The following is a 27,590-nucleotide window of genomic DNA, read 5'->3' as shown; positions in this document are numbered from 1 at the left end:
ATTAGCATATGTTCTCAGCAGAAATCATCAACAAATACACGAGTGGGAGATTCACCCTCAAGTACTTCAAAAATACTTTTAACAGTGGGGAACACCACACATACATCTGTTCGCCATCGGGGAAAATGCAAAATGTCAAAACTTTGCATCCAGATACCCACATCCCCTGTCCAAGGCAATGCTCTATGGATCAATTGGTTAGGGTTATTTGCTTACGCTTTCCCCCCTCTCCCACTCATTCCATTTCTAGTCAACAAATTGCGTCAAAACACGCTCAATCTGGTACTCATAGTGCCAACGTGGGCACGTCAGCTGTGGTACACAATACTATTAGACCTGTCAGTAGTACCATACTCCAAACTCCCAAACAGACCAGACCTGTTAACACAAAACAAACGGCAGATCAGGCACCCAAATCCCAACACACTCAATCTGGCGATTTGGCTCCTGAGGTCATAGAATTTGGGTATTTACAGCTACCAACAGAATGTATGGAAGTAATTAAGCAAGCAAGAAAACCCACTACTAGACAGTGCTATGCAAACAAATGGAAAAAAAAATGTATTTTACTGTCAATCTAAACAAATTGCCCCTCTTTCAGCATCAATACAAGATATTGTATGCTATTTTTTTCATTTACAAAAATCTAATTTAGCATTCTCTTCCATAAAAATACATCTCACTGCAATTTCTGCATATTTGCAAAATATACAGCACAGCTCTTTATTAGAGTACCTGTAATCAAAGCCTTCATGGAAGGCTTAAAACGCATCCTTCCACCTCCAGTTCCTTCATGGAATTTAAACATAGTGCTTACGCGACTTATGGGTCCACCATTTGAACTCATGCACTCATGTCAAATACAATTTTTAACATGGAAGGTTGCCTTCCTAGTCGCAATTACATCATTGCGAAGAGTTAGTGAAATTCAAACTTTCATTATTGAGGAACCGTTTATACAGGTACACAAGCATAAAGTCGTACTACGAACTAACCCTAAGCAACACCACATACATTAACCCTAAATTTCTTCTTAAAGTAGTATCACCTTTTCATATCAATTAAACAGTGTAACAACCAGTCTTCTTCCCACAGCCAGATTCTGTGGCAGAAAGAGATCTACATACATTAGACATTAAAAGAGCTCTAATGTACTACATATATAGAACAGAACCATTCAGGAAAACTAAACAGCTATTTGTAGCTTTTCAAAAACCTCATACTGGTAACCCCAAATCAAAACAAGGTTTAGCAAGATGGATAGTAAGATGCATCCAAACATGTTACCTTAAAGCTAAAAGACTACTCTTAGTTGCTCCCTAAGCACATTCCACAAGGAAGAAGGGTGCTACAATGGCCTTCTTAGGAAACATACCAATGGCTGAAATAGTTAAGGCAGCTTCTTGGTCAACACCACATACATTTACTAAACACTATTGTGTAGATGTTTTAGCAGCACAGCAAGCCACAGTAGGTCAAGCTGTACTAAGAACATTATTTCAAACAACTTCAACTCCTACAGGCTAACCACCGCTTTTATGGAAGGACGAACTGCTTTGTAGTCTATGCATAGCATGTGTATCTGCAGCTACACATGCCATTGAACGAAAAATGTCACTTACCCAGTGTACAGCTGTAGATTCACATGCACCCTCCCTCCTCCCCGGAAACCTGTAGTTGTTTAAGTTAAACACTCATATTTATATATATATATATATATATATATATATATATATATATATATATATATATATATATATATATATATTTAACATTCCATCAGCATGGACATCTCTTTCACTCCTACCTTACCCTCTGCAGGAAAACAATCTAACATGGAGTCTATGCCCATGCGCAATAGAGCCGAAGAGGAGTCACTCGATCCCGTGACTCGAAAACACTTCTTCGAAGAAAAACAACTTGTAACACTCCGAGCCCAACACTAGATGGCAAAAGTATGCATAGCATGTGAATCTGCAGCGGAACATACCACAAACAGATATACACACAACCTCAAACTAAGCTAGGCTATAAATATCAGTAGTATGTAGGATAATCTACACTTAACCTTAGTCAGCAAGAGTTGACTCCACCAGCAGAACCCATCAATACACCCCACAGTCTACCTGCAAATGACTGTAGTCACAGCCATACTACAGTGTTACGAAGAAACCAGGAATGTCAACTCTGCCAAGAGTAACAGTACGTTCATGTCCATCCATGGTGGTGCGAAACATATACCAGCGATGTACCTATCCCGGGTGCAAGCAAACAAAATGTATGTTCATTAGAAGTGCATAATATATTTACACATTCACTCAACAGAGTGAAACATTAACAAAAACCCACAACTCCTAGTGCAACTTCACAAACGTCCACACACATAAATGTGACAGCTCTACTTTTGGATATTTTAACCTTTCACCAATAAGATGCAACAAACACACCATCACTTCTCGTGGTGCACTTCTGAAACATCTTCATCTATAATGGGGCACATCATCAAAACATGGCCACAACAGATGGTGCAACAATTTGAAAATATTCAGAAATGTCATACAATGATGGTGCAACATAACCAACATTTTCCATACAAAATGTCTGCCAGTTTTTCAATCCACAAAAAACTTTCTTGTATCATTCTTGGACACCTACACTCTAGGATGCAAACAGTCTTGTACACTAAGGAAACTCTTCAAAGGTATTCAGTCACCTATAATGTAACTTTGACAAACTATGCAAAACTAGATAAACATTCTTTCCTTGTGCTACAAACAATGCAGTCCGTATGGTTATCCAGTCACACTCAATGAGGTAACCTCAAATTAATTACAAACATTGTCTAGACTTCCTTATATCTTAAAAATGCCCAGTATTATTGTTGAAAGTACACATCCGATACTTGTTCATGAAGCATGTTAAAGGCATTTGTAACAGTACTGCCACTATACACTTTGCACAGTATTACATTACTTTTAGGGACTCTTTTGTAAAGGCCAAGAAATTACACAACCTTTAATCAGTATGTTGGCCATGTGTATATTCATGATCTATTATTCTACTGCATTCAGTAAATGGAAGACTTATTGATTATCCATTAGTCAGTGGCAAAACAGTGCATTTGGCCAGTAGTGTTCCTATTACAGCACTGTTGGATGAAATATCATCTTGAATTCCCCTCAATTCTGTAGGAATTTCCTCATGTTCTAACTCCTTTTTATGTTAAGTCTTGGCTAATTTAGACCTCTGTTATTGCTGCATAAATGTAAGCCAGTTTAAGGAACACAGCAAACTGTTAATGTACATAGTGTGCATAGTGTGTAAACAACCCCAGTTACTTGTGAACGTTCCCTCCAACTAATATACATAAACCAGAAGTGAAGGGTGATCCCAAAACAAGCTGTTGCTATGCCCTGCTCCTTGTGATCTCGTAGAACCCTCACTCACATGCTAATCATGTGGCATTCTTCATCCTCAGGTTCTCACCTGGTGAGGTACTCGCCACTAGGTGGATTCAACATTGCAGTGGGAGGGAGCATTTTGATATTCTCTATATTCCTCGTAGGATCTTATACAGAAAAGTAAAAAATATCCAGGGTACCCCAACCCAATTGTTTAATAAGAGGAACCCTGTGGTATGGTTAAAAACAGCAAACAACACAAAGAGGCATTTACTGAAACAGTGTGTCTATCATTTGTCGATATATTTCACCTGCTTCACAAGATGCTCAGATTTCATCAGGACCTCTTACTTCGATCCTTGTACTCCTAACCTGTACTGACCAGGAGTCATTCTTCTGCACACATTCCATGTAAGATCAAGAGAGTTACCCAGTGCTGCTATACATGGTGAGTGGATTGAAAGTTGGAAATTATCCACTTCAAGAATTGTGGCAACAGTGATTATCCAGGAGCAAATATGGGAGCTTGCTGTGATCAGAGGTCACACATGCACCAGTGCTCAGCAGGAACTTCTCAACCTAGTTCCACGGACCACATCTCACGAATGTGGACCTCACCTAATAGACGTGGCAAAATCTATATATCCCCAAAATATTGTGAAATACATGGCGACTAGCTAACTTGCAACCAGAACTCTGCCACGTTGTCTCCATCCCAACATAGAACATGCACAAAAAAGTGAAGAATTTGCCTCAAATTCAAGAACTGTGTTTTTCGGTGGGAAAAGTCAGTCACATCTGTGTGGAGCACTAGAAACATAGTGGACATCACCCATAAAACATTTGTCTAGAAATGAGCCAAAATTAACAAAGTGTACATGGATGTGTCAAATGATAGAGACTTCTAGCCGCAGATTCCTCACTTTTCAGATATTTCCCAGTCGTCAGACTGGATCCGGAAACCTTTACAGCAGTACCTTGGCGTACTGCCAGCTGCCATCTTGTGGCTCTGCTGTAACACCGTTCCACTCCACAAAGGATGTGTGTGGCTCATATATGTGCCATGCTTGCATTCTGATATCAGTTCCTCTCTTTCCGTACTGCCACGTATGGATCCAAAGCTCCCTTGATGTCTCTCAGCGACATTTACCTCAGTTTTGCTTCTGTATGCAAAAGATGTCACCTCCAATAACATAGGTTTAAAGCCCTATAGGAACTGTCACAAACAGATGTCTGTAACAGATCCCAACCAGGTATGCCTGTGTTTTCTAGGGCCAGGTCAATACTCCAAAAGTCTGCAGCACTCCTCCCCCTGCAGCCCCACCTGCCAAGCCACTTTAGCATGCCCTTACAGGAGCACAGCCACACAGTGGGAGGCAGAATCCACCGATTCTTACTGGGTTGATAAGCAATAATATTGGATAGGTGGATCCTACAGATCGTTTGCGTGCAGCACGCCTTACCATTTCTCTCTTCCCACCACACCTACCACCATCTACCCAGTGACTGACGGAGGACCATCTCTCCATTTTGTGGAAGGAAGTGTAAGCCTTTTTGGCCAAAGAGACTGTTGAGGGGGTTCCAGAGCCAGAAGTTCAACGTGGTTGTTGCTTCCTTATAATGCCTAAGACGGACAGAGGCCTTGTTCTATTCTAGACCTACACTCTCTCAATGTCATCCTCCAGAAGGAGGTATTCAAGATGTTCACCCTCACCCAGTTCTTGTCTACTTTCGATCCTGCAGACCGGATGGTGGCACTGGACCTGCAGGATACTTACTTCCATCTACCTGTCCTTCCAGCCCATAAGCTCCACCTGTAGTTCGTGGTAAGACAGGAGCATTTTCAGTACACTACGCTCCCTTTTAGTCTCACCAACACCCCTCTGGTGTTCACAAAACTGTTGTTGGTGGTAGCAGCACACCTTCATAGGTCAGGGGTACCAGTTTTCCCATACCTCGAGGACTGGCTTTTGAAGGCGGGCTTGACACAGGCAGTTGTATACCAGCTACAAATTAAGGTGAACCTCCTGTCGAATTTGGGGTTCACTATCAATGTGCCGAAGTCACACTTGATTCCTTCTCAGATGCTCCCCTTTATAAGGGACATCCTGAACTCAGTTCTGTTTCCTGCCCCCCTCCCCACCTCTTGCATTTTGCTGGCTGAGCATGCCAGGTGGGACATGCTGGCTCTGCAGTAAAACCTGAAGTCTCAGAGGTCCCAACATCTAGAGGACCTCTCCAACCATGCTTAGATTTTGGAGAAGACTGCAGAAGACCTGCATTAGTGGCAACTGAACCTCAATTGGGTCTGCGGCAGATCATTCTTCCTTCCCCATAGAAGGCTAACAATGGTGACTGATAAATCACTTCTGGGTTGGGCTGGCCATGTGGGAAAGATGGAGATCAAAGGCCTAGGGTGGAGTCCCAGGTCCATAGTAACCTAGAAGAGCTTAGGGTGCTCTGCTTGGTGTTATAAGCCTTCCTTCCACTCATCAAGGGTAAGATAGTGCAGGTGCTCACGGGCAACACTACCACCAGCTGGTACTGCAACCAACATGGTGGGGTGAGATCGTGGACCGTCTGCAGGAGGCCCTGCACATCTGAACATGGCTGAACCATCAAGGGAAATTCCGGCTTGTGAATCACTTGGCCGGCTCGTTGAATGCCAAAGTGGACAAACTCATCCATTGGCATCTAGCGGATCATGAGTGGCATTTGCATCCAGAGGTGGAGCAAGGTCTGGTCCGCTAATTGGGATAACCTTGGCTCAATCAATATGCCGCTGCTGAGAACGCACAATGTAATTGCTTCTGTACATTGGAGTTTTTAAGGTGTCTCTAGCTCAGAATCATGTTCCACCTTGAGTGGAACTTGGGACTCCTGTATGCCTTTCTGCCAATACCACTCCTTTCCTGAGTTCTCAAGAAGATTAGGACCGACCAGGCCCAAGTCAGCATAGTTGCTCTTGATTGGTCATGGAGAGTATGGTATCCAAAACTCCAGGACTGTATCTTCTGTCCTCCAATCAGGCTGCCCCTCTGGGAAGACCTGCTGTCGCAGTAATAAGGCAGGTTTCTGCACCTGACCCTTTGAAATGTTCACCTTCATACTTGGAGATTGAGTGGCTACAGCTGAACACCTTCAACCTTCCTCTGGAGGTAGGTGCTATCATTATGGCAACAAGGCTTCCCTAGACCAAAACTGTATACGCCTGTCGTTGGGACGAAATTTGTGGTTTGGTGTGGCACACACCATTTGACCACCTCAAGGCCAAGTTATCTGATGTTCTGTTGTTTGTTTTGTTTCTTGCCCAGCAACAGTTTTGGGTTATCGGTCAGCCTTCTTATGATTGCCGGCATGTTTCCCCCTTCTCCCATTGTATTGCCCCAGTAGGACCTTAAGTTGGTTCTTAATTATATGCTGTGCACTCCATTTGAGCCACTTCAAAGCTGTCCCTAAAGACTGTGTGCTACGGTACTGCGAGTGAGTGAGCTTCAAGCTCTTTTTGTCACTCAAACTTAAATTACCTTCTTACAAGACAAACTGGTTCTATGACATGAGCATAATTGCTACCAAAAGTTGTGACACCGTTCCTTGTCAATCAAACTAACACTGTGCCGGCATGCTGCACTCCACCTCAACCCTCCAAAGAAGAGCAGAGGCTTCTTGTTTGGGACCCGAAAGAGCGCTCAGCTTTCACATTGATGGTACCAAGGAATTTTGGGTGGATCCTAAGCACTTTGTGGGGTCCTCTGGAGTGACAAAAGCAGGGCAATGCAGAACAGAACCATCTCATGCGGGATTGTGCTCTGCACTAAGATCTGCTATGCTTTGGCAAGAAAACAGCCTTGGGAATGACTGAATGGGCATGTTATCAGGGCCAAAACTGCTACCATTGCATTAACACGTGAAGTCCCTGTCCTTGACATCTGCCAGATAGCTATGTGGGTGCCCCTCCATACAATCACAAAGCATTATTGTCTGGACAATCGGGTTCACTGGGAGGAGCAGTTTTTCCACTGAGTCCTGCAGGACTTTCTGGTTTGAGTCCATTCACAGACCCACCCCCAATAGGTATTGCTTTTATTTGAAAGGGGAGGAATCTGTGGCTAGAAGTCTCTATCAAAGGAACAAGTTATATTTGGTAACGCCCTTCCTGTTAGAGACTCTATCTAGCCACAGACTCCTCACCAACCCTCTCATCCTCCCCACTCTGTTTGGAATTTGTCCTTTAATAAGATCCCAAGTTTAGGTATCTCCACAAAGGTCAGAACCAATTTGCTCTTGAGGGCTCTCAGGCTGGGTGTGTGGACAGCCTAGAAAGCAAATGGCATCAGCGTACAGGATAAGTGGTTATATAGCTCCCACCCCCATGTCAGTTCTGGAGCGGAATGGCGTAGTTGCAGAACCATTCAACACCATCTAATAGTGCACTGAGGTTCTGCTGACACGTTTCCGGATCTAGTCTAACTCTTGGGGAATATTTGAGAGGTGCGGATTTTAAGGCTGGATAGTCTCTCTATGAGAAAGAGCACTACCAAAGGTAAGTAACTTGTTATTTTAGCTCAAGCAAAATAAAAAAAACAAATCCAACCTTTTAAATTCACGCACAGCTCTTTTAGCATTCAATTATTATTTTCTCATGAAGTGTGCACATAGTGCCAGCTGTCTGTACGCCTTTGTAGCCACCCTCAGAGCTGACAGTCCATAGGTAATTTTGCTAGATAGGAAATGAATGCAGGGATCCTGCAACAATCCTCACTATTGGATTGGGTGTCACTATTCTGTCTCCTGTTTCTGACAAAGGTGAGGCGCATCTTCCTGCTTCTCACCGAGTGCATCGTCTCCTCTTGTATATGAAGCACTAATTTCTACACATTTTCATTCCACCTCATGAAATTGTCAGCGACAGCATACTCATTCATCAAAATCAACTTTCCAGTTCTCCAAGTCCAATATATATAGTATCCCCTTTAGAGGCGTGCATGAGGACACTTGTGTATGCAGGAACACTTCTTTATAAAGTAGCTTTCGTGTGGTGGAGCTCTTTGTATAAGGTATTGTCAGCTTGGCACATTTTAAAGAAGTGTCTGTTACTTCCCGCTGCTGTAGTGGCTACAAGAACATACCATCTCCCAATGTTCTAACCAACTCACAAGAAGGTAACACTCACTCAAACCAAGATGGTACAGTCTGCTGTACATGGTCTGGCAGATTTCCCCTGTGATGTTTTGTAGAATTTGATCTTCAAGCATAATAAAAATAAATATAGTAAAGCTACATTGATAGCGCATGTGCAAGTGTGTTTTGCATATGCAGTCTTGATATGCTCAATAAGTCAGAGCCGTGACTCAATGGCCTTGGCACTGTCTCCTCACTCTGTTTTTTTCTGGACGTTGGAGGTCTCCACGAGCCCAGGACAGTACAGTGAGTTTATTTTATGATATAGTGCAATATTACCAGGTGGTGTCCGCGTGCTTCACATCAAACTAGCACTATAGGAAGGGTATCATCCTCTTATAAATAATTTGGAAAGAACAAAAACATATCATTTAAAGTGAACACTTGCAGACAAGGGCTCAGTTTGAGTCAGATGAATGCTAAAGGTTCTGGTGAGGCAATATGTAGAATTGTCAAAATCAGTTGTCAAGGAGACGAAGGGACAAGAGAACAAAAGGCCTTAGTAGGAGGTGGTGAGGATGATATGTTAGAGTGGTATCAGCATGAGTAATAGGCAGAATATTTCGATATTGGAACACCATTCTGAGGAATTGGATTCAGAAAAGGTAAAAGATCCAGCAAGTAAAATTTAAGGTTTAGGAGAAACAATTTCGAGTAGCAATAAAAGGAAAACATATTAGGAAGCAAAATAAATGGGCTGGAGGAGAGTTGTATTTTAAAGGTTTTTTTTTTGTGGTTTTTTTTTCTTCCAGACTGCTTGAATATCCCAGGTACATCTGATTTCTTCTGGTAAAGACTTTCAAGTTGTAGGGTCTTCTCCTGAAAAAGACTAATTTATGTTAAGAATGTGGTAGAGCATAGTGTGTGAATGCTGTCATAGATTCTTGGACACTGGTGTGGTCAGGAGCACAGCTACCACTGCGCTGGCACCAAGGCACATTGACTGCTGATAATCACTAAGTACCCTGCCAGCAGCCAAAGTCCCATTTTCTTTGCTTGCACCTGGCCCCGTGGCATCCTTGCCACACCACTAGGTGTGGTTGGGGACATTTTCGAATAAACATATACAATTTCAGATCTTTAATATACATGTTACATACACTTTTCATATGTGTTTTTGATTATTTGACTGTATTCTTATGTTTGCCTTACTCATTATGCTGTGTTTTAAAGCGTGGACTTTATTTAACTAACTACTGCGTTTTTCATGTAACCTAGGATATTGCGCATCCTTAGGTTATTATAAATCCAATTACAGTTAGCTTTGTGTGTGTGCATACTTATAATGTTTGATACAAGCCAACTGATTTTTATGCCAGCTGCTTACATACACATATATGCTTTCTGTTTCCTTTTACAGAATCTACAAGATCTGAAGCCTTTGGACCAGTGTTTAATTGGGCAAACTAAAGAGAACCGCAAGAAGAATAGATATAAAAACATACTTCCATGTAAGTCCCGATCAGTGGTTTCATTGCACTCGGTGGAAGTGAGACCCTTCATAAAGTGCAGACACTTTCACTGCCATGCTTCTTGGTCTTTCCTTTAATTGGTTATGATCTCTTAGTTAAAACCTGAAACGTGTTACTTCAGATAAGAAAACATTAATTTCCAAAGTAACTCCATCACCAGATGAGTACACTTTGTTATCCAACTTTGTGGTACATTACCATCTCCATTAAGTTTTTCCTGATTGATGAAGATCTGGAGCTCTTGCTCTACAGCTCATTTTCAGGGTGTACTGGATGCATTAGGGTTATTAATAGGTGGATATTTTGTGCCTTGATTTAGTCGTGACATCAGGAGAGTTCACCTTTTGTCCACAAGGTCTTTAGTTGCCTGAGTTTGATTTTTTTAATAACATAAAATTGTCATTTTATGGTCGTTTCTGAAACAAGTGTTTTTTGCTGGTCCGAACAGTAGTTTCATTGTAATATAAAAGAAATGACATCAGTATGAGTGACTTTATTTTTTCAAACCTTCGATCATTACTGTATCAGCACTTGTCCCCAAAAGTTTTGCCAGGCCTGTGACTTATCCCTAAAGTTTTGCCAGGTCTGTGAAGTGGTTATGACTTTCTTTATTGTTATGGCTGCAGAAAACACATGAAGAAAAGTAAACAAGGCCACAGTCCAGTGCCTCCGTCGTGCCGGTTTATGTGCTATTCTCAGTTGTACTTCCTAGGACTCATTTTAAGAGAGTACCCTTTCTCACGCTGTCTCACTCAGTGGTTAGCTTTATTTGTTTTCCCTCTATTTGTTTCCCCAGATGTACATAATCCATTATTGTTGTGCTCTGGTATTACACACCATTTGGTAGTATGCCAATCCTTGGCTTTTGAGCATACCAACATTGTTGCTATTGGATTAAAGCAACCCCCACCCTCTCTCAAACCCCCCCCAACAAGGGAACCATCCACTGAAACATTTAACTTTTTGCCACCCAGCCTGACGTTTCATGACACTCTGTCAGATAAAATACTTGCTTCTCTTTTGAGTTCTCTTGGAAGGCTTTCAAATACTGCCCTTAAACTCCCTAGTGGGTGATTCCAAATATACAGATGAAGAAAAAGGGGATTCTTAATAAAAGTAGAAGTAATATTTTGTAAAGTAATGTTCACCAAAGTGTTTGAGCAAGCCTGTGGCGAGCATCTTAATGCCTGTAGAAGACTCTTAATTTGGAATACTTGTGCATGAACTGGTATTTCAAGAACAGTCTGTTATCTTGAGTAAATATGTTATTTCAAATCCCTGCAGTTATTATTTTGTAATTTGAAGGAACTGGCTGCTTTCCTGGCTGTTTCTGAAAGTATGAGTTTTTACTGAGTCTTCAGTTGGATCCTTAGTGTTCTTTGCTTTTTTGGGTCAAAGTAATGGGTCCATGTCTTTCTCATCTGTGTTGCTGTTTATATTATATCCTGATGTTAAAATAAAATAAGTGATCACTTATGCCAAAATTACCAGGTTTTGAGGGGTTGTAATGCATCAGTTGTGGTTCTAAGTCTAGCCTGGAATTACAGAGTCTACAGTTTCAGATGTTTCCCTTTCATTGTGGAAGACGGTGCTGTGGTATTATTCCCTCCATTACACTGGCATTAGTACACCGTCAATTGTGGGTTGTAAAGTAAAAGTATGGTTTTCCAGGTTCCCTCACGTTGCAGCGGTGCTATGGATTGCGTGGTCCTGACATTGTATAAGTTAGTGTTATTCTCTGGACATGGCACACGGCTGTATATACTTACCTTGCACTAACATTGCTGCAGTTGAATTTCTTGGTCTTGATCTGACAACGTAGATCTATTAATCCACCATCATGCAACGTTCAGACTGTGCTGCCCTGTCATGGTTGTTGATGGGAGGCCTAAAGCTCTTCTCCTTTCTTCTTGCTGCCGACATGCCCATCTGCTTACATCCACCCACATGCTTCCTCTCTCATCTATTGTTTGCACGGGTTAGCCTGCTTACAGCCCGGCTGACAAATACTACTGAGGCCCCTTCGTTCATATCATACCAAGACGTTTTACATCTGCTCCTCCTACACTACCGATCCCACATTGGGATCTTTCTCCTGCGTCTGATCTTTTGATATCATAAGCGTTTGTGTTACACTCGTTATTTAGGTCATCCTTGTGAGTGGGATCAGTGAACGTTTTGCCGATTGTGGTGTGTTTGCCTGTCCCTCCCTTTCCCAATGTTTGAGTCGTGTACTCGTGTGTGTTCTGTGTGTGCACGCATTCCGTGGCTTTTGTCAGGGTCTTCCTGCTCTGATGTCTTTGTACTTCAGTTCCTCCCTCTGTGTTTTCCAAGACTAAAAGTAAAGGGACAAGAACTTCGACCTCCAACTCCCTAATCAATACTTGTAGGTACATTTAGCCATAGAGAGAACTAGGGAACAGCTGATTCTAGATGCCTTTTTTGCCTAAGAGTTTAGGGCTTATCTGAAGTAAGAACATTGGAGTTGAATGGAGAAACAATTCCCAGAGTTTTGAGGGTCACATTGTGGAACTCTGATTCCAGTACAGCCTGCCGTAGGGTTGAATGGCTCTAGGGCTGACCCCAGACCGACTGCTAGGGTACATGCTGCAAGTCAGACCTAGGGCGTCCAGGCCTGTCATGGTTTGGGCCATGTGTGGAATGCAATAGAGGATGGAGGGTAATTACCTTTCCCCCAGTCACTCCATATGTTTAAGTGAACAGAAGTAGCAAGGTACCGAACTTAAGAGCAAGGACCTCACAGCCACACCCCACAAAGGTGTGTGTTAAATCCTTCAGCTCTGTTCAGAGAGCAGGTTCCTAGTCTGTGAGGCATTTGGAGTGACCAGAGCTGCTGAGAAAACCTCCCGTGGGACAAAGTCAGTTGTGATAAAAGACCCTCAACAAGTTCAGTCTGAGCAGAATCTGCAGTTTGAACCTAGTGATCGATTGCGAGCAGTTTCTGACTGACTGACACTCGGATTGCCAAATTCATTGTGACTTCCCAAGTAAAGTACAGTTGAAATGCAGTATTCAATCTGATCATCTTTCTGTTTTGTCTTTCCTGTAATTGATCTAAAATGGCACTGCTATGTGACTAGACTAGGTTAGATTTTTTAGGTTGTACACCTGTTCCAAACATTGGAAAGCACTGCCTCGGCAATTGAGAGCACACTCTGCTTGTTTCTTTATGGCAGGCTGCCGTCATTTTTCTTCAATCTGTGCTTGAAAATGGTATATAATGGAACTTCAGAGGCAAATGTTTATCGAGTATTACATATGTAAAATATTGCTGACTTGCTTGAATGAGGCAGTCATTTATACTTTGAGTATTGCATACTGTTTGGAGTTGAGGGCTCTGTCCCAGTTCCTACAGTAACCTGATTAGTCTGAAGTATTAATAAAGATAAAAATAATTTGCATTCCTTTTTCTGCTTTACGTCATCACTTTCTGGCCTATTTGATAATTTCTCATATTTTGACTGCTTCCGTGTAGTTGTTAAATTTTCCTTTTTTGATACCGGTTCTTTAACTCTACTACTTGGGTGCATTTTGGTTTTTGTCTATTTGTGTATTGGTGTTATTTTATTTTTGTATAATATATATATTGCACACTACTAGAAACTTGCTGGTTTCCAACATGTCCTTTTACTTTAACCCTATTCTTTTTTTGTATTTTTGTTCAAGTTTTCCACATTGTTGTTATTTTTAGTACTTTTCCCTTTTGCATTTATTTACGCCTTTTTCTTTTTTTTTTGGTCCATTAAATTCTGCTGCAGTTTTGTTTTTCGTATGTTTGTTCTTTTATGTGTTTGCTAGCTGCTACTGAACCCTGACGTCATGCTGACACATTACTTGATACAGGTATGCAGTCTGAAAAGCTGCTTTCCGCATGCATTGTACTGGTCAAATGACGCAATAAGAAAAAACTGCCTTAACAGTTTTCTGGACTCTGAAGTTTCCAATATATGCAAGAGAAACTTATGGTATTTCGGTAAAAGCAGTATTTAAGTTGATCACACCAATGGCATCAGTTCACTGTTTACTGTGCTTTTGACATTTTCTTATCTTTTTTGTTTTTCAGATGATTCTACCCGAGTACCTCTTGGAGCAGATGGTGGATATATAAATGCTAGCTTTATCAATATTTCAGTGGGCATTAAAGAATTTTCCTATATTGCCTGTCAAGGACCGCTCCCAAGTACATTGGGAGACTTCTGGCAAATGGTGTGGGAGCAAAACTGTACTGTGATTGCCATGATGACCCAAGAAGTTGAAGGAGGGAAGGTTAAGTGCCAGCGGTATTGGCCAGAATTGTCTTCCAAACCCATGATGGTGCTAGATGAAACCCTCCAACTCACACTCCTGAAATGTCATCAGCTGGAGAACTTTGTAATTCGAGAATTTGAGCTGGAGGATGTTCAGGTGAGTCCAGTCACACTACACCGTCCTGTTAACAGAACTCCCGCTAGAACATTTATGATGGTCAGTGAGCATGTGACCACATATTTGATACATACCACACAACTTTCCGGCAAGAAATACATCCTCTTAAAATGTCAATGGACCTTTAATAAGAAAGGTGGAGCTCCATAACTGTGGGAGAAGAAAAAAAACGTGCTTCGTTTTCAATCACTCTAACTATACGGGGCAGACGAAGCTAAATGTGTTACTGTCATAGTCTAATTAAACAATAATCTCAATTGGTGGAGGCTGAAATGATAGTTATGTGTCTGGATGGTACTTCAATGTCCTCGTCTGATAATAAGATGCCTAGTGTACTTGTGGTAAATCATCATGAGAGTTCATGGCCAGAGACAGTTTATTTTTTCATTAGAACATTCTGTCTGTACATAAGTGCCACAGAGGAAAAAATGCATTTCAGTAGTTTGTCAGGGACGTCCAATGTAGGTTTTAGAAGATACATTCTTGTTAGATTTTCAGATTGACCTCTGTGTGAATGAATTCAGGTTACTCTCCCCTACCCTAATTGTATGTGAATTTATCCTACACAGATATCCTTAAAATCTAGTCTGGATGCAGAATTTCTGCACCTATGCTGCCCAACCGTGGTTTAACTGGGCTGTATGCTTCAGGAAAGTCTACATGTCAATGTCCATTGAGATCCATAAATCTGGGCCTCCGGAATACTGTAATTTTGGTTAAGCTACAGTTATCGTGTCCAACGGGAAATGTCTGTTCGGTGGCATGTGTAGCTGCAGATACACTTGTTGTGCATAGTCCGCCGTCTGGTGTTGGGTCGGAGTGTTACAAGTTGTTTTTGTTCGAAGAAGTCTTTTCGAGTCCCGAGACCGAGGGACTCCTCCTCCTTTGTTCCATTGCGCATGGGCGTCGACTCCATGTTAGATTGTTTTTTTTCCGCCATCGGGTTCGGACGTGTTCCTTTTCGCTCCGGGTTTCGGGATGGAAAGATAGTCTTAACTTCGGAAAACTACGTTGGTATTGTTTCGCTCGGTATCGGGTAAGAATAGAATCGACACCAAATCGTGAAGAGCTCCGGTAGCCCTTCGGGGTAATTTCGATTCCCCGTCGGGGCCTGGTCGGCCCGACCGCGTGTAACATCGACACTGATGGAACGGACCCCGTTCCGATTCTGTCCTAAATGCCACAATAAATATCCATATACAGACCAACATTTGGTCTGTAACTTGTGCCTGTCGCCCGAGCACAAGGAAGAAACGTGTGAGGCCTGTCGTGCGTTTCGGTCCCGAAAAACGCTCCGTGACCGGCGAGCCAGAAGATTGCAGATGGCGTCCACTCCGACAGGACACCGAGAGTTCGAGGGACAAGGAGAAGAAGAGGAAGCCTTCTCCATCCATGAATCGGACTCGGAGGAATTCGACGTCGAAGAAACCGTGAGTAAGACGTCGAAGCAAGCACCACACAAGAAAACAGACAAGGCCCAGGGGACGCCACTGCCAACAGGCCATGGCTCAACCCATAAAGTAGGTGACCGTCCATCGGCACCGGAAAAGGCCGAACTGGTGCCGAGATCGTCCGACTCGGGTCGAGACACAGGCACGCAGCAATCTCGGGACCGAGAAAGTGCTGCCGAAAAAGATCGACGCCGAGACAGCGGAACCGAAGCTGCTCGACGCAGAGACAGCGGCACCGAGGAAGATCGACGCCGAGAAAGCTCGACGCCGAAAAAGAAAAAATTCTCCTCGGAACCGAAAACAAGGAGACACACATTTTCGGTGCCAAAACGACCAGCAACCGAACCAACTGCCAGCTCATATACAGAGGAACAATCACTGTCCTCTCAAATGCGCAAACACAGATTTGAAGAAGAGTTACAGACCACTGATGTAGACCACACACAAAAGCAGATCTTCATACAAAGTGGGACAGGGAAGATCAGCACTCTTCCCCCAATCAGGAGAAAAAGGAGACTCGAGTTCCAAACACAAGAACAAACACCACAAAAAATGGTGAAGAAGGTAACTCCGCCACCCTCTCCTCCACCTGTAACTCACACATCACCGGCACAGACTCCGTCACATTCACCGGCTCATACCACCATGAGCCAAGACGACCAGGACGCTTGGGACCTATACGACGCCCCAGTATCAGACAATAGTCCTGAGTCGTACCCTACCAAGCCCTCACCACCTGAGGACAGCACAGCGTATGCACAGGTGGTAGCTAGGGCAGCAGAATTCCATAACGTGTCGTTACACGCAGAACCTGTCGAGGATGACTTCCTTTTCAACACCCTCTCCTCCACCCATAGCTCCTACCAAAGCCTACCTATGCTTCCAGGAATGCTAAGGCACGCAAAGCAGATCTTCAAAGAACCTGTCAAAAGTAGAGCGATTACTCCAAGGGTGGAGAAAAAATATAAAGCACCGCCCACGGACCCTGCTTTTATCACCTCACAACTGCCACCAGATTCAGTCGTGGTAGGGGCAGCTCGCAAGAGAGCCAACTCGCACACATCAGGCGATGCACCACCTCCAGATAAAGAGAGCCGCAAGTTCGACGCAGCTGGGAAAAGGGTCGCAGTACAAGCTGCAAACCAGTGGCGCATCGCGAACTCTCAGGCGCTCCTAGCGCGATATGTTAGAGCCCATTGGGACGAGATGCAGCATCTCATCGAGCATCTACCCAAAGAATTTCAAAAACGGGCAAAACAAGTGGTTGAGGAGGGACAAAACATCTCCAATAACCAAATACGCTCCTCTATGGACGCAGCGGACATGGCGGCAAGAACAATAAATACCGCAGTAACCATAAGAAGGCACGCATGGTTGCGTACATCTGGCTTTAAACCGGAAATACAGCAAGCGGTGCTCAATATGCCGTTCAATGAACAATTGTTTGGACCCGAAGTGGACACGGCAATTGAGAAATTGAAAAAGGACACGGACACAGCCAAGGCCATGGGCGCACACTATTCCCCGCAGGGCAGAGGCACTTTCGGCACCTTCCGCAAAACAACCTTCAGAGGGGGGTTTCGGGGTCAAGCCACACAAGCCAGCACCTCACAATCTACACCGACTACCTACCAGGGACAGTACCAAAGGGGAGGCTTTCGGGGCCAGTATAGAGGAGGACAATTCCCTAGAAACCGGGGAAAATTTCAAAGTACAAAAACCCCTGCAACCAAACAGTGACTCACAAGTCACTCAACCCCTTCACACAACATCAGTGGGGGGAAGACTAAGTCAGTTTTACAAATCTTGGGAGGAGATAACAACAGACACTTGGGTCTTAGCAATTATCCGACATGGTTATTGCATAGAATTTCTCCAACTCCCTCCAAATGTCCCACCAAAAACACAGAATATGTCAAAACAGCATTTAGACCTTCTAGAACTAGAAGTTCAAGCATTACTGCTAAAGGACGCAATAGAATTGGTACCATGTACACAAATAAACACAGGAGTTTACTCACTGTACTTTCTAATACCAAAAAAGGACAAAACACTGAGACCAATCCTAGATCTCAGAACACTAAACACCTACATCAAATCAGAACACTTTCACATGGTCACGCTACAAGACGTGTTACCACTGCTAAAGCAACAAGACTACATGACAACCTTAGATCTAAAGGACGCATATTTCCATATACCGATACATCCCTCGCACAGGAAATACCTAAGGTTCGTATTCAAGGGAATACATTACCAATTCAAAGTGTTGCCGTTCGGTATCACAACTGCACCAAGAGTATTTACAAAATGCCTAGCAGTAGTAGCTGCACACATCAGAAGGCAGCATATACACGTATTCCCGTACCTAGACGATTGGCTAATCAAGACCAACTCCCTCACAAAGTGTTCACACCACACAGATTATGTCATACAAACCCTCTACAAACTCGGTTTCTCCATCAACTATACAAAATCTCACATTCTGCCGTGCAAAACACAGCAATACTTAGGAGCGACAATCAACACAACAAAGGGAATAGCCACTCCAAGTCCACAAAGGGTTCAAAATGTTCACAAGGTTATACAAGCCATGTATCCAACACAAAAGATACAGGCAAAGACGGTATTAAAACTCCTAGGCATGATGTCCTCATGCATAGCCATTGTCCCAAACGCAAGACTGCACATGAGGCCCTTACAACAGTGCCTAGCATCACAGTGGTCACATGCACAGGGTCACCTTCTAGATCTGGTGTTGATAGACCGCCAAACATACATCTCGCTTCTATGGTGGAACAGTATAAATTTAAACAAAGGGCGACCTTTCCAAGACCCAGTGCCACAATACGTGATAACAACAGATGCTTCCATGACAGGGTGGGGAGCACACCTCAATCAACACAGCATCCAAGGACAATGGGACGTACATCAAACAAAGCTGCATATAAATCACCTCGAATTGTTAGCAGTATTCCTAGCGTTGAAAGCATTTCAACCCATCATAACCCACAAATACATTCTTGTCAAAACAGACAACACAACAACAATGTATTATCTAAACAAACAGGGGGGAACACACTCGACACAGCTGTGCCTCCTGGAACAAAAGATATGGCAATGGGCAATTCACAACCACATTCGCCTAATAGCACAATTTATTCCAGGGATCCAAAATCAACTAGCAGACAATCTCTCTCGAGATCACCAACAGGTCCACGAATGGGAGATTCACCCCCAAATTCTAAACACTTACTTCAAAATTTGGGGGACACCTCAAATAGACCTATTTGCAACAAAGGAGAACGCAAAATGCCAAAACTTCGCATCCAGGTACCCACACAGGCAGTCTCAAGGCAATGCTCTATGGATGAACTGGTCAGGGATATTTGCGTACGCTTTTCCCCCTCTCCCTCTCCTTCCATATCTAGTAAACAAATTGAGTCAAAACAAACTCAAACTCATACTAATAGCACCAACATGGGCAAGACAACCTTGGTACACAACACTACTAGACCTGTCAGTAGTACCCCATGTCAGGTTGCCCAACAGACCAGATCTGCTAACACAACACAAACAACAGATCAGGCATCCAAACCCAGCATCGCTGAATCTAGCAATCTGGCTCCTGAGATCCTAGAATTCGGACATTTAAACCTCACCAAAGAATGTATGGAAGTCATAAAACAAGCTAGAAGACCATCCACTAGACACTGCTATGCAAGCAAATGGAAAAGATTTGTTTGCTACTGCCATAATAATCAAGTTAAACCATTACATGCATCTCCAAAGGATATAGTGGGATACTTGCTACATTTACAAAAATCAAATCTAGCCTTCTCTTCCATAAAGATACACCTCGCAGCAATATCTGCATACCTGCAAGTTACCCATTCAACTTCACTATTTAGGATACCTGTCATTAAAGCGTTTATGGAAGGCCTGAAAAGAATTATACCACCAAGAACACCACCTGTTCCTTCATGGAACCTCAACATCGTCTTAACAAGACTCATGGGCCCACCTTTTGAACCCATGCACTCTTGCGACATGCAATTCTTAACGTGGAAGGTTGCATTTCTCATTGCCATCACATCTCTAAGAAGAGTAAGTGAAATTCAGGCGTTTACTATACAAGAACCTTTTATTCAAATACACAAAAATAAGGTGGTCCTAAGAACCAATCCAACATTTTTACCAAAAGTTATTTCACCGTTCCACTTAAATCAAACGGTAGAACTACCAGTGTTCTTCCCACAGCCAGACTCAGTAGCTGAAAGGGCACTACATACATTAGACATCAGAAGAGCACTAATGTACTACATTGACAGAACAAAAGAAATTAGGAAAACAAAACAACTGTTTATTGCATTTCAAAAACCTCATACAGGAAACCCAATATCAAAACAGGGTATAGCCAGATGGATAGTTAAGTGCATCCAAACCTGCTACCTTAAAGCAAAGAGAGAACTGCCCATTACACCAAGGGCACATTCAACCAGAAAGAAAGGCGCTACCATGGCCTTCCTAGGAAACATTCCAATGAACGAGATATGTAAGGCAGCCACATGGTCTACGCCTCACACATTTACTAAGCACTACTGTGTAGACGTGCTATCCGCACAACAAGCCACAGTAGGTCAAGCCGTACTAAGAACTTTATTTCAGACTACTTCCACTCCTACAGGCTGAACCACCGCTTTTGGGGAGATAACTGCTTACTAGTCTATGCACAGCATGTGTATCTGCAGCTACACATGCCACCGAACGGAAAATGTCACTTACCCAGTGTACATCTGTTCGTGGCATTAGTCGCTGCAGATTCACATGCGCCCACCCGCCTCCCCGGGAGCCTGTAGCCGTTTGGAAGTAATCTTCAACATTTTTACATTTGTAAATATATTACTTAAACCTTAGTTGGTACATACTTATTCATTCCATTGCATGGGCACTATTACTAACATACACAACTCCTACCTCACCCTCTGCGGGGAAAACAATCTAACATGGAGTCGACGCCCATGCGCAATGGAACAAAGGAGGAGGAGTCCCTCGGACTCGGGACTCGAAAAGACTTCTTCGAACAAAAACAACTTGTAACACTCCGACCCAACACCAGACGGCGGACTATGCACAACATGTGAATCTGCAGCGACTAATGCCACGAACAGATGTACACTGGGTAAGTGACATTTTCCTTTTTTTGCTTTTGAACGCAAAGAGAAATCATATTGCTAACTTGAGACTCAAAACATAACAACAGTGAAATGCAATTTTGTAACTAAATGATTTATATAGATAAAATTCAATATTTTAATGGGTTTTATCTATGAATGTGACCTGTAGGAGATACCCAACTCTTATGTGGGCATTGAGTCGGCCGTGATGCACGCTTATTTCTATAGTTTTTTTATTGTGATAAATGTATTCTGTTTGATCTTGAAGGTATGCTCAGTTCGTAATGCATATACTGATTGTCTCTTGATATCCCAGACAGGTGAACTGCGACATATTTCCCATTTGAATTTCACCGCCTGGCCAGACCATGACACACCTACAGAACCAAAAAAGCTGCTCACCTTTATATCCTACATGCGGTACATATATACATCTGGACCTATAATCACTCATTGCAGCGCTGGCATTGGACGCTCAGGAACATTAATATGCCTAGATGTGGTGCTTGGACTAATCAGTCAAGATCTAGAAGTGAGTAAAGTGTTGACTACCTCTATTAGCTCTCTATTTTCTGTAGTTGGAATGATCTGTTTGAAAGTTGACTTTGTAGGGCATTCAGTGGATGTTGCATGCCGCATGGTAAGCTTTTTCACAAATAACGTTCTATTTGTGAAGCAATCCCATGAACTGCTGATTCCAGTACATATTTGGAATGACAAAATACATCCAGTACATCACAGTGTGGCTTACAATGTTGGACTTGTATGATTTCAGGCCTGTGTCTGTGTACGTTGCAGATACAAGCTCCATAGTGTTGTCAAATGAGTGGGATGGAGATGTCGGCTACCAAGCCTGAACACCGTGTCTGTCGAAATTAGACAGTGTCAGTCATGTGGTCTTAGTATCTTTTATACCTCAATGGGCAACTACAATCCTGGCTGAAATTCTGACTGTAATGGTCATAGAATAGAAAATTAAGTGGTTGGCTTGTTAACTTTCCACAGAATGTACTATATCCCTCTGCTCCTTGGCAGTTGCTTTTCTAGAATCATTTCATAAATGACTACGCACATGTCTTTGCGGCCAAACTGTACCACTGTGCTTGAATTATGGATCCCCCCCCCATACCAGCTTTGGGGTGCTTTTGCTCTAGTGGATACTTGAGAGACAATTGTTATAAAAAGCAGAATGTTACTGGGATACTTCAGTTATCACTCCAGCTCCAGTGCTTGGAGGAGTAGGTTTGGACGAGAAAAGACAATTTTGGGTGTGTTCTAGCACTCTGTTGTGAAATGTGTTGGTAACAGATTGGTGGCTTACCCTGATGATGGTCAGTGAGTGATTTGTGGTCACAGGAGGAAAACAGATGTAATTTTTTATGTGTGAATCTTTAACAGTTATAGAGCACATTTTCTTGGCTAGGTCAGGTATTGCATATGTTTTAAGCACATTTGAAACTGTACGTACAGCTGAATACATCATATCCCATTTTTGAAAGGATAAGTTGGAGCTTACTTTGAAACCTCCAACTTAATATAAAATGTGTTCTGACATTTACCTTTTTTTTAAATTCAAGTTGTATAATGCTCAAGAGGGAGAGAGAGAATAATAACACAAAGACACACAGGTATCATTATTAGCGTAGGTGTGTAAAGGCGGAGAATGTATTTGCCTCTTACCTCTGGTATTACTTTTAAAATGTCACCTAATATTTGATAAATGACGATATCATGTGAACTGTCCACACTGATTCAAGAAAATTAAGGTTCCATTATTGAGTGATAGTACACAGGAGTAGTTTATGCAGCTTTTCAGTTCAGCAATCCACATCAACAATAGTGTACTTTCCTCCGAATGGCTTCCAAGAGAAGGAGGACCAGGTTCCTCTAGCTGGTAAGCTTTCTTTACCATATGTCATCCCTTTGGTGCTTATGAAAACTATTGAGATTGGACCAGAAGATGCATCTAAACAGCCTGAATCACAAACATTTTTGCCCATCTACTAATTAGGTGCGCAAGAAAAAATGAGCAGTTCGCAAAAGTGAATGTTAAATATGAATTCTCAGGACAAGGGCTTGTTATGTTTTACTATTATAAGTTGCACTTCCGACAGTGAGAAAGTGGTAAGGATGCCAGATTTTGCAGTATTGCAAATTTAAGGGATGTGTGAAGACAAGACATTTCAGTGGGCAGTTAAGGGGATTTCATAAAATTGTAAGAAACATCCACAAACTTGCAAAACTATTCTCGGCATAGCTCCGATGTCTTTTTAGCACTTATTTGAAACCAGTGTCAGTGCAACACTCGCAATGATTCAGCTTTTAAGTATGTTCAGATCCTGTACAAAACCCACATTAAATCACATCTCAGTGCCCACAGTTAGTATAGTTGACACTCATTGAGGCCTTGCTTTAAAGAGCAGAGGCACTCCTCTTTGTAAAGCCCAGGTTAATTTAATACAGTATGTAGAATGATATCTCACCCCTGAACAGAACAATGCTACATTGATAATTTCACTTCGGGTTTACTGAAGATAATTAGTGACTCAAGAAATTAAGTAATTGGAGACACCCTGTTGACCGCATTTAACTATTTGAATGGGTATTGTAAAGAAATGGCTCCCTGTTGCAGTTACCCCCCACTTTTTGCCTGATACTGATGCTGACTTGACTGAGAAGTGTGCTGGGACCCTGCTAACCAGGCCCCAGCACCAGTGTTCCTTCACCTAAAATGTACCATTGTATCCACAATTGGCACACCCTGGCATTCAGATAAGTCCCTTGTAACTGGTACTTCTAGTACCAAGGGCCCTGATGCCAAGAAAGGTCTCTAAGGGCTGCAGCATGTCTTATGCCACCCTAGAGACCCCTCACTCAGCACAGACACACTGCTTACAAGCCTGTGTGTGCTAGTGAGAACAAAATGAGTAAGTCGACATGGCACTCCCCTCAGGGTGCCATGCCAGCCTCTCACTGCCTATGCAGTATAGGTAAGACACCCCTCTAGCAGGCCTTACAGCCCTAAGGCAGGGTGCACTATACCATAGGTGAGGGTACCAGTGCATGAGCACTGTGCCCCTACAGTGTCTAAGCAAAACCTTAGACATTGTAAGTGCAGGGTAGCCATAAGAGTATATGGTCTGGGAGTCTGTTTTACACGAACTCCACAGCACCATAATGGCTACACTGAAAACTGGGAAGTTTGGTATCAAACTTCTCAGCACAATAAATGCACACTGATGCCAGTGTACATTTTATTGTAAAATACACCACAGAGGGCACCTTAGAGGTGCCCCCTGAAACTTAACCGACTGTCTGTGTAGGCTGACTAGTTCCAGCAGCCTGCCACACCAGAGACATGTTGCTGGCCCCATGGGGAGAGTGCCTTTGTCACTCTGAGGCCAGTAACAAAGCCTGCACTGGGTGGAGATGCTAACACCTCCCCCAGGCAGGAGCTGTGACACCTGGCGGTGAGCCTCAAAGGCTCACCCCTTTGTCACAGCCCAGCAGGGCACTCCAGCTTAGTGGAGTTGCCCGCCCCCTCCGGCCACGGCCCCCACTTTTGGCGGCAAGGCTGGAGGGAACAAAGAAAGCAACAAGGAGGAGTCACTGGCCAGTCAGGACAGCCCCTAAGGTGTCCTGAGCTGAAGTGACTCTAACTTTTAGAAATCCTCCATCTTGCAGATGGAGGATTCCCCCAATAGGGTTAGGATTGTGACCCCCTCCCCTTGGGAGGAGGCACAAAGAGGGTGTACCCACCCTCAGGGCTAGTAGCCATTGGCTACTAACCCCCCAGACCTAAACACGCCCTTAAATTTAGTATTTAAGGGCTACCCTGAACCCTAGAAAATTAGATTCCTGCAACTACAAGAAGAAGGACTGCCCAGCTGAAAACCCCTGCAGCGGAAGACCAGAAGACGACAACTGCCTTGGCTCCAGAAACTCACCGGCCTGTCTCCTGCCTTCCAAAGACCCTGCTCCAGCGACGCCTTCCAAAGGGACCAGTGACCTCGACATCCTCTGAGGACTGCCCCTGCTTCGAAAAGACAAGAAACTCCCGAGGACAGCGGACCTGCTCCAAGAAAAGCTGCAACTTTGTTTCCAGCAGCTTTAAAGAACCCTGCAAGCTCCCCGCAAGAAGCGTGAGACTTGCAACACTGCACCCGGCGACCCCGACTCGGCTGGTGGCGATCCAACACCTCAGGAGGGACCCCAGGACTACTCTGATACTGTGAGTACCAAAACCTGTCCCCCCTGAGCCCCCACAGCGCCGCCTGCAGAGGGAATCCCGAGGCTTCCCCTGACCGCGACTCTTTGAACCTAAAGTCCCGACGCCTGGGAGAGACCCTGCACCCGCAGCCCCCAGGACCTGAAGGACCGGACTTTCACTGGAGAAGTGACCCCCAGGAGTCCCTCTCCCTTGCCCAAGTGGAGGTTTCCCCGAGGAATCCCCCCCTTGCCTGCCTGCAGCGCTGAAGAGATCCCGAGATCTCTCATAGACTAACATTGAAAACCCGACGCTTGTTTCTACACTGCACCCGGCCGCCCCCGCGCTGCTGAGGGTGAAATTTCTGTGTGGACTTGTGTCCCCCCCGGTGCCCTACAAAACCCCCCTGGTCTGCCCCCCGAAGACGCGGGTACTTACCTGCAAGCAGACCGGAACCGGGGCACCCCCTTCTCTCCATTCTAGCCTATGTGTTTTGGGCACCACTTTGAACTCTGCACCTGACCGATCCTGAGCTGCTGGTGTGGTGACTTTGGGGTTGCTCTGAACCCCCAACGGTGGGCTACCTTGGACCAAGAACTGAACCCTGTAAGTGTCCTACTTACCTGGTAAAACTAACAAAAACTTACCTCCCCCAGGAACTGTGAAAATTGCACTAAGTGTCCACTTTTAAAACAGCTATTTGTCAATAACTTGAAAAGTATACATGCAATTGAAATGATTCAAAGTTCCTAATGTACTTACCTGCAATACCTTTCAAACGAGATATTACATGTAGAATTTGAACCTGTGGTTCTTAAAATAAATTAAGAAAAGATATTTTTCTATATAAAAACCTATTGGCTGGATTTGTCTCTGAGTGTGTGTACCTCATTTATTGTCTATGTGTATGTGCAACAAATGCTTAACACTACTCCTTGGATAAGCCTACTGCTCGACCACACTACCACAAAATAGAGCATTAGTATTATCTATTTTTACCACTATTTTACCTCTAAGGGGAACCCTTGGACTCTGTGCATGCTATTCCTTACTTTGAAACAGCACATACAGAGCCAACTTCCTACATTGGTGGATCAGCGGTGGGGTACAAGACTTTGCATTTGCTGGACTACTCAGCCAATACCTGATCACACGACAAATTCCAAAATTGTCATTAGAAATTGATTTTTGCAATTTGAAAAGTTTTCTAAATTCTTAAAAGACCTGCTAGGGCCTTGTGTTAGATCCTGTTTAGCATTTCTTTTAGAGTTTAAAATTTTGTAAAAGTTTGAATTAGATTCTAGAACCAGTTGTAGATTCTTAAAAAGTATTCCAACTTTTAGAAGCAAAATGTCTAGCACAGATGTGACTGTGGTGGAACTCGACACCACACCTTACCTCCATCTTAAGATGAGGGAGCTAAGGTCACTCTGTAAAATAAAGAAAATAACAATGGGCCCCAAACCTACCAAAATACAGCTCCAGGAGCTTTTGGCAGAGTTTGAAAAGGCCAACCCCTCTGAGGGTGGCAACTCAGAGGAAGAGGATAGTGACTTGGAGGACAATTCCCCCCTACCAGTCCTATCTAGGGAGAACAGGGTCCCTCAAACCCTGACTCCAAAAATAATAGTCAGAGATGCTGGTTCCCTCACAGGAGAGACCAACACCTCTGAAATCACTGAGGATAACCCCAGTGAAGAGGACATCCAGTTAGCCAGGATGGCCAAAAGATTGGCTTTGGAAAAGCAGCTCCTAGCCATAGAAAGGGAAAGAAAAGAGATGGGCCTAGGTCCCATCAATGGTGGCAGCAACTTAAATAGGGTCAGAGATTCTCCTGACATCCTAAAAATCCCCAAAGGGATTGTAACAAAATATGAAGATGGTGATGACATCACCAAATGGTTCACAGCTTTTGAGAGGGCTTGTGTAACCAGAAAAGTGAACAGATCTCACTGGGGTGCTCTCCTTTGGGAAATGTTCACTGGAAAGTGTAGGGATAGACTCCTCACACTCTCTGGAAAAGATGCAGAATCTTATGACCTCATGAAGGGTACCCTTATTGAGGGCTTTGGATTCTCCACTGAGGAGTATAGAATTAGGTTCAGGGGGGCTCAAAAATCCTCGAGCCAGACCTGGGTTGATTTTGTAGACTACTCAGTAAAAACACTAGATGGTTGGTTAACTGGAAATGAAGTGTGTGACTATGTTGGGCTTTATAATTTGTTTATGAAAGAACACATTTTAAGTAACTGCTT

At 43.4% G+C, this 27,590-nt stretch overlaps 1 protein-coding gene across 9 annotated transcripts in view; it reads left to right on the top strand.

Annotated features, from left to right (window-relative positions):
* Positions 1–27,590, top strand: part of PTPN13 (protein tyrosine phosphatase non-receptor type 13) — a 1,045,801-nt gene that overhangs the window by 1,004,848 nt on the left and 13,363 nt on the right. For all 9 annotated transcript variants that reach the window (XM_069236135.1, XM_069236143.1, XM_069236122.1 and 6 more), the window contains 3 exons: positions 9,943–10,033; positions 14,139–14,479; positions 21,445–21,660. In XM_069236135.1, coding sequence (XP_069092236.1) covers positions 9,943–10,033; positions 14,139–14,479; positions 21,445–21,660 — 648 coding nt within the window. The remainder of the gene's footprint in view (positions 1–9,942; positions 10,034–14,138; positions 14,480–21,444; positions 21,661–27,590) is intronic.

The sequence above is a fragment of the Pleurodeles waltl genome, chromosome 1_2 (assembly GCF_031143425.1).
Source record: "Pleurodeles waltl isolate 20211129_DDA chromosome 1_2, aPleWal1.hap1.20221129, whole genome shotgun sequence".
Lineage (NCBI taxonomy): Eukaryota > Metazoa > Chordata > Amphibia > Caudata > Salamandridae > Pleurodeles > Pleurodeles waltl.
The sequence above is the reverse complement of the archived record's forward strand: the minus strand, read 5'-3'. Positions and strand labels throughout refer to the sequence as shown.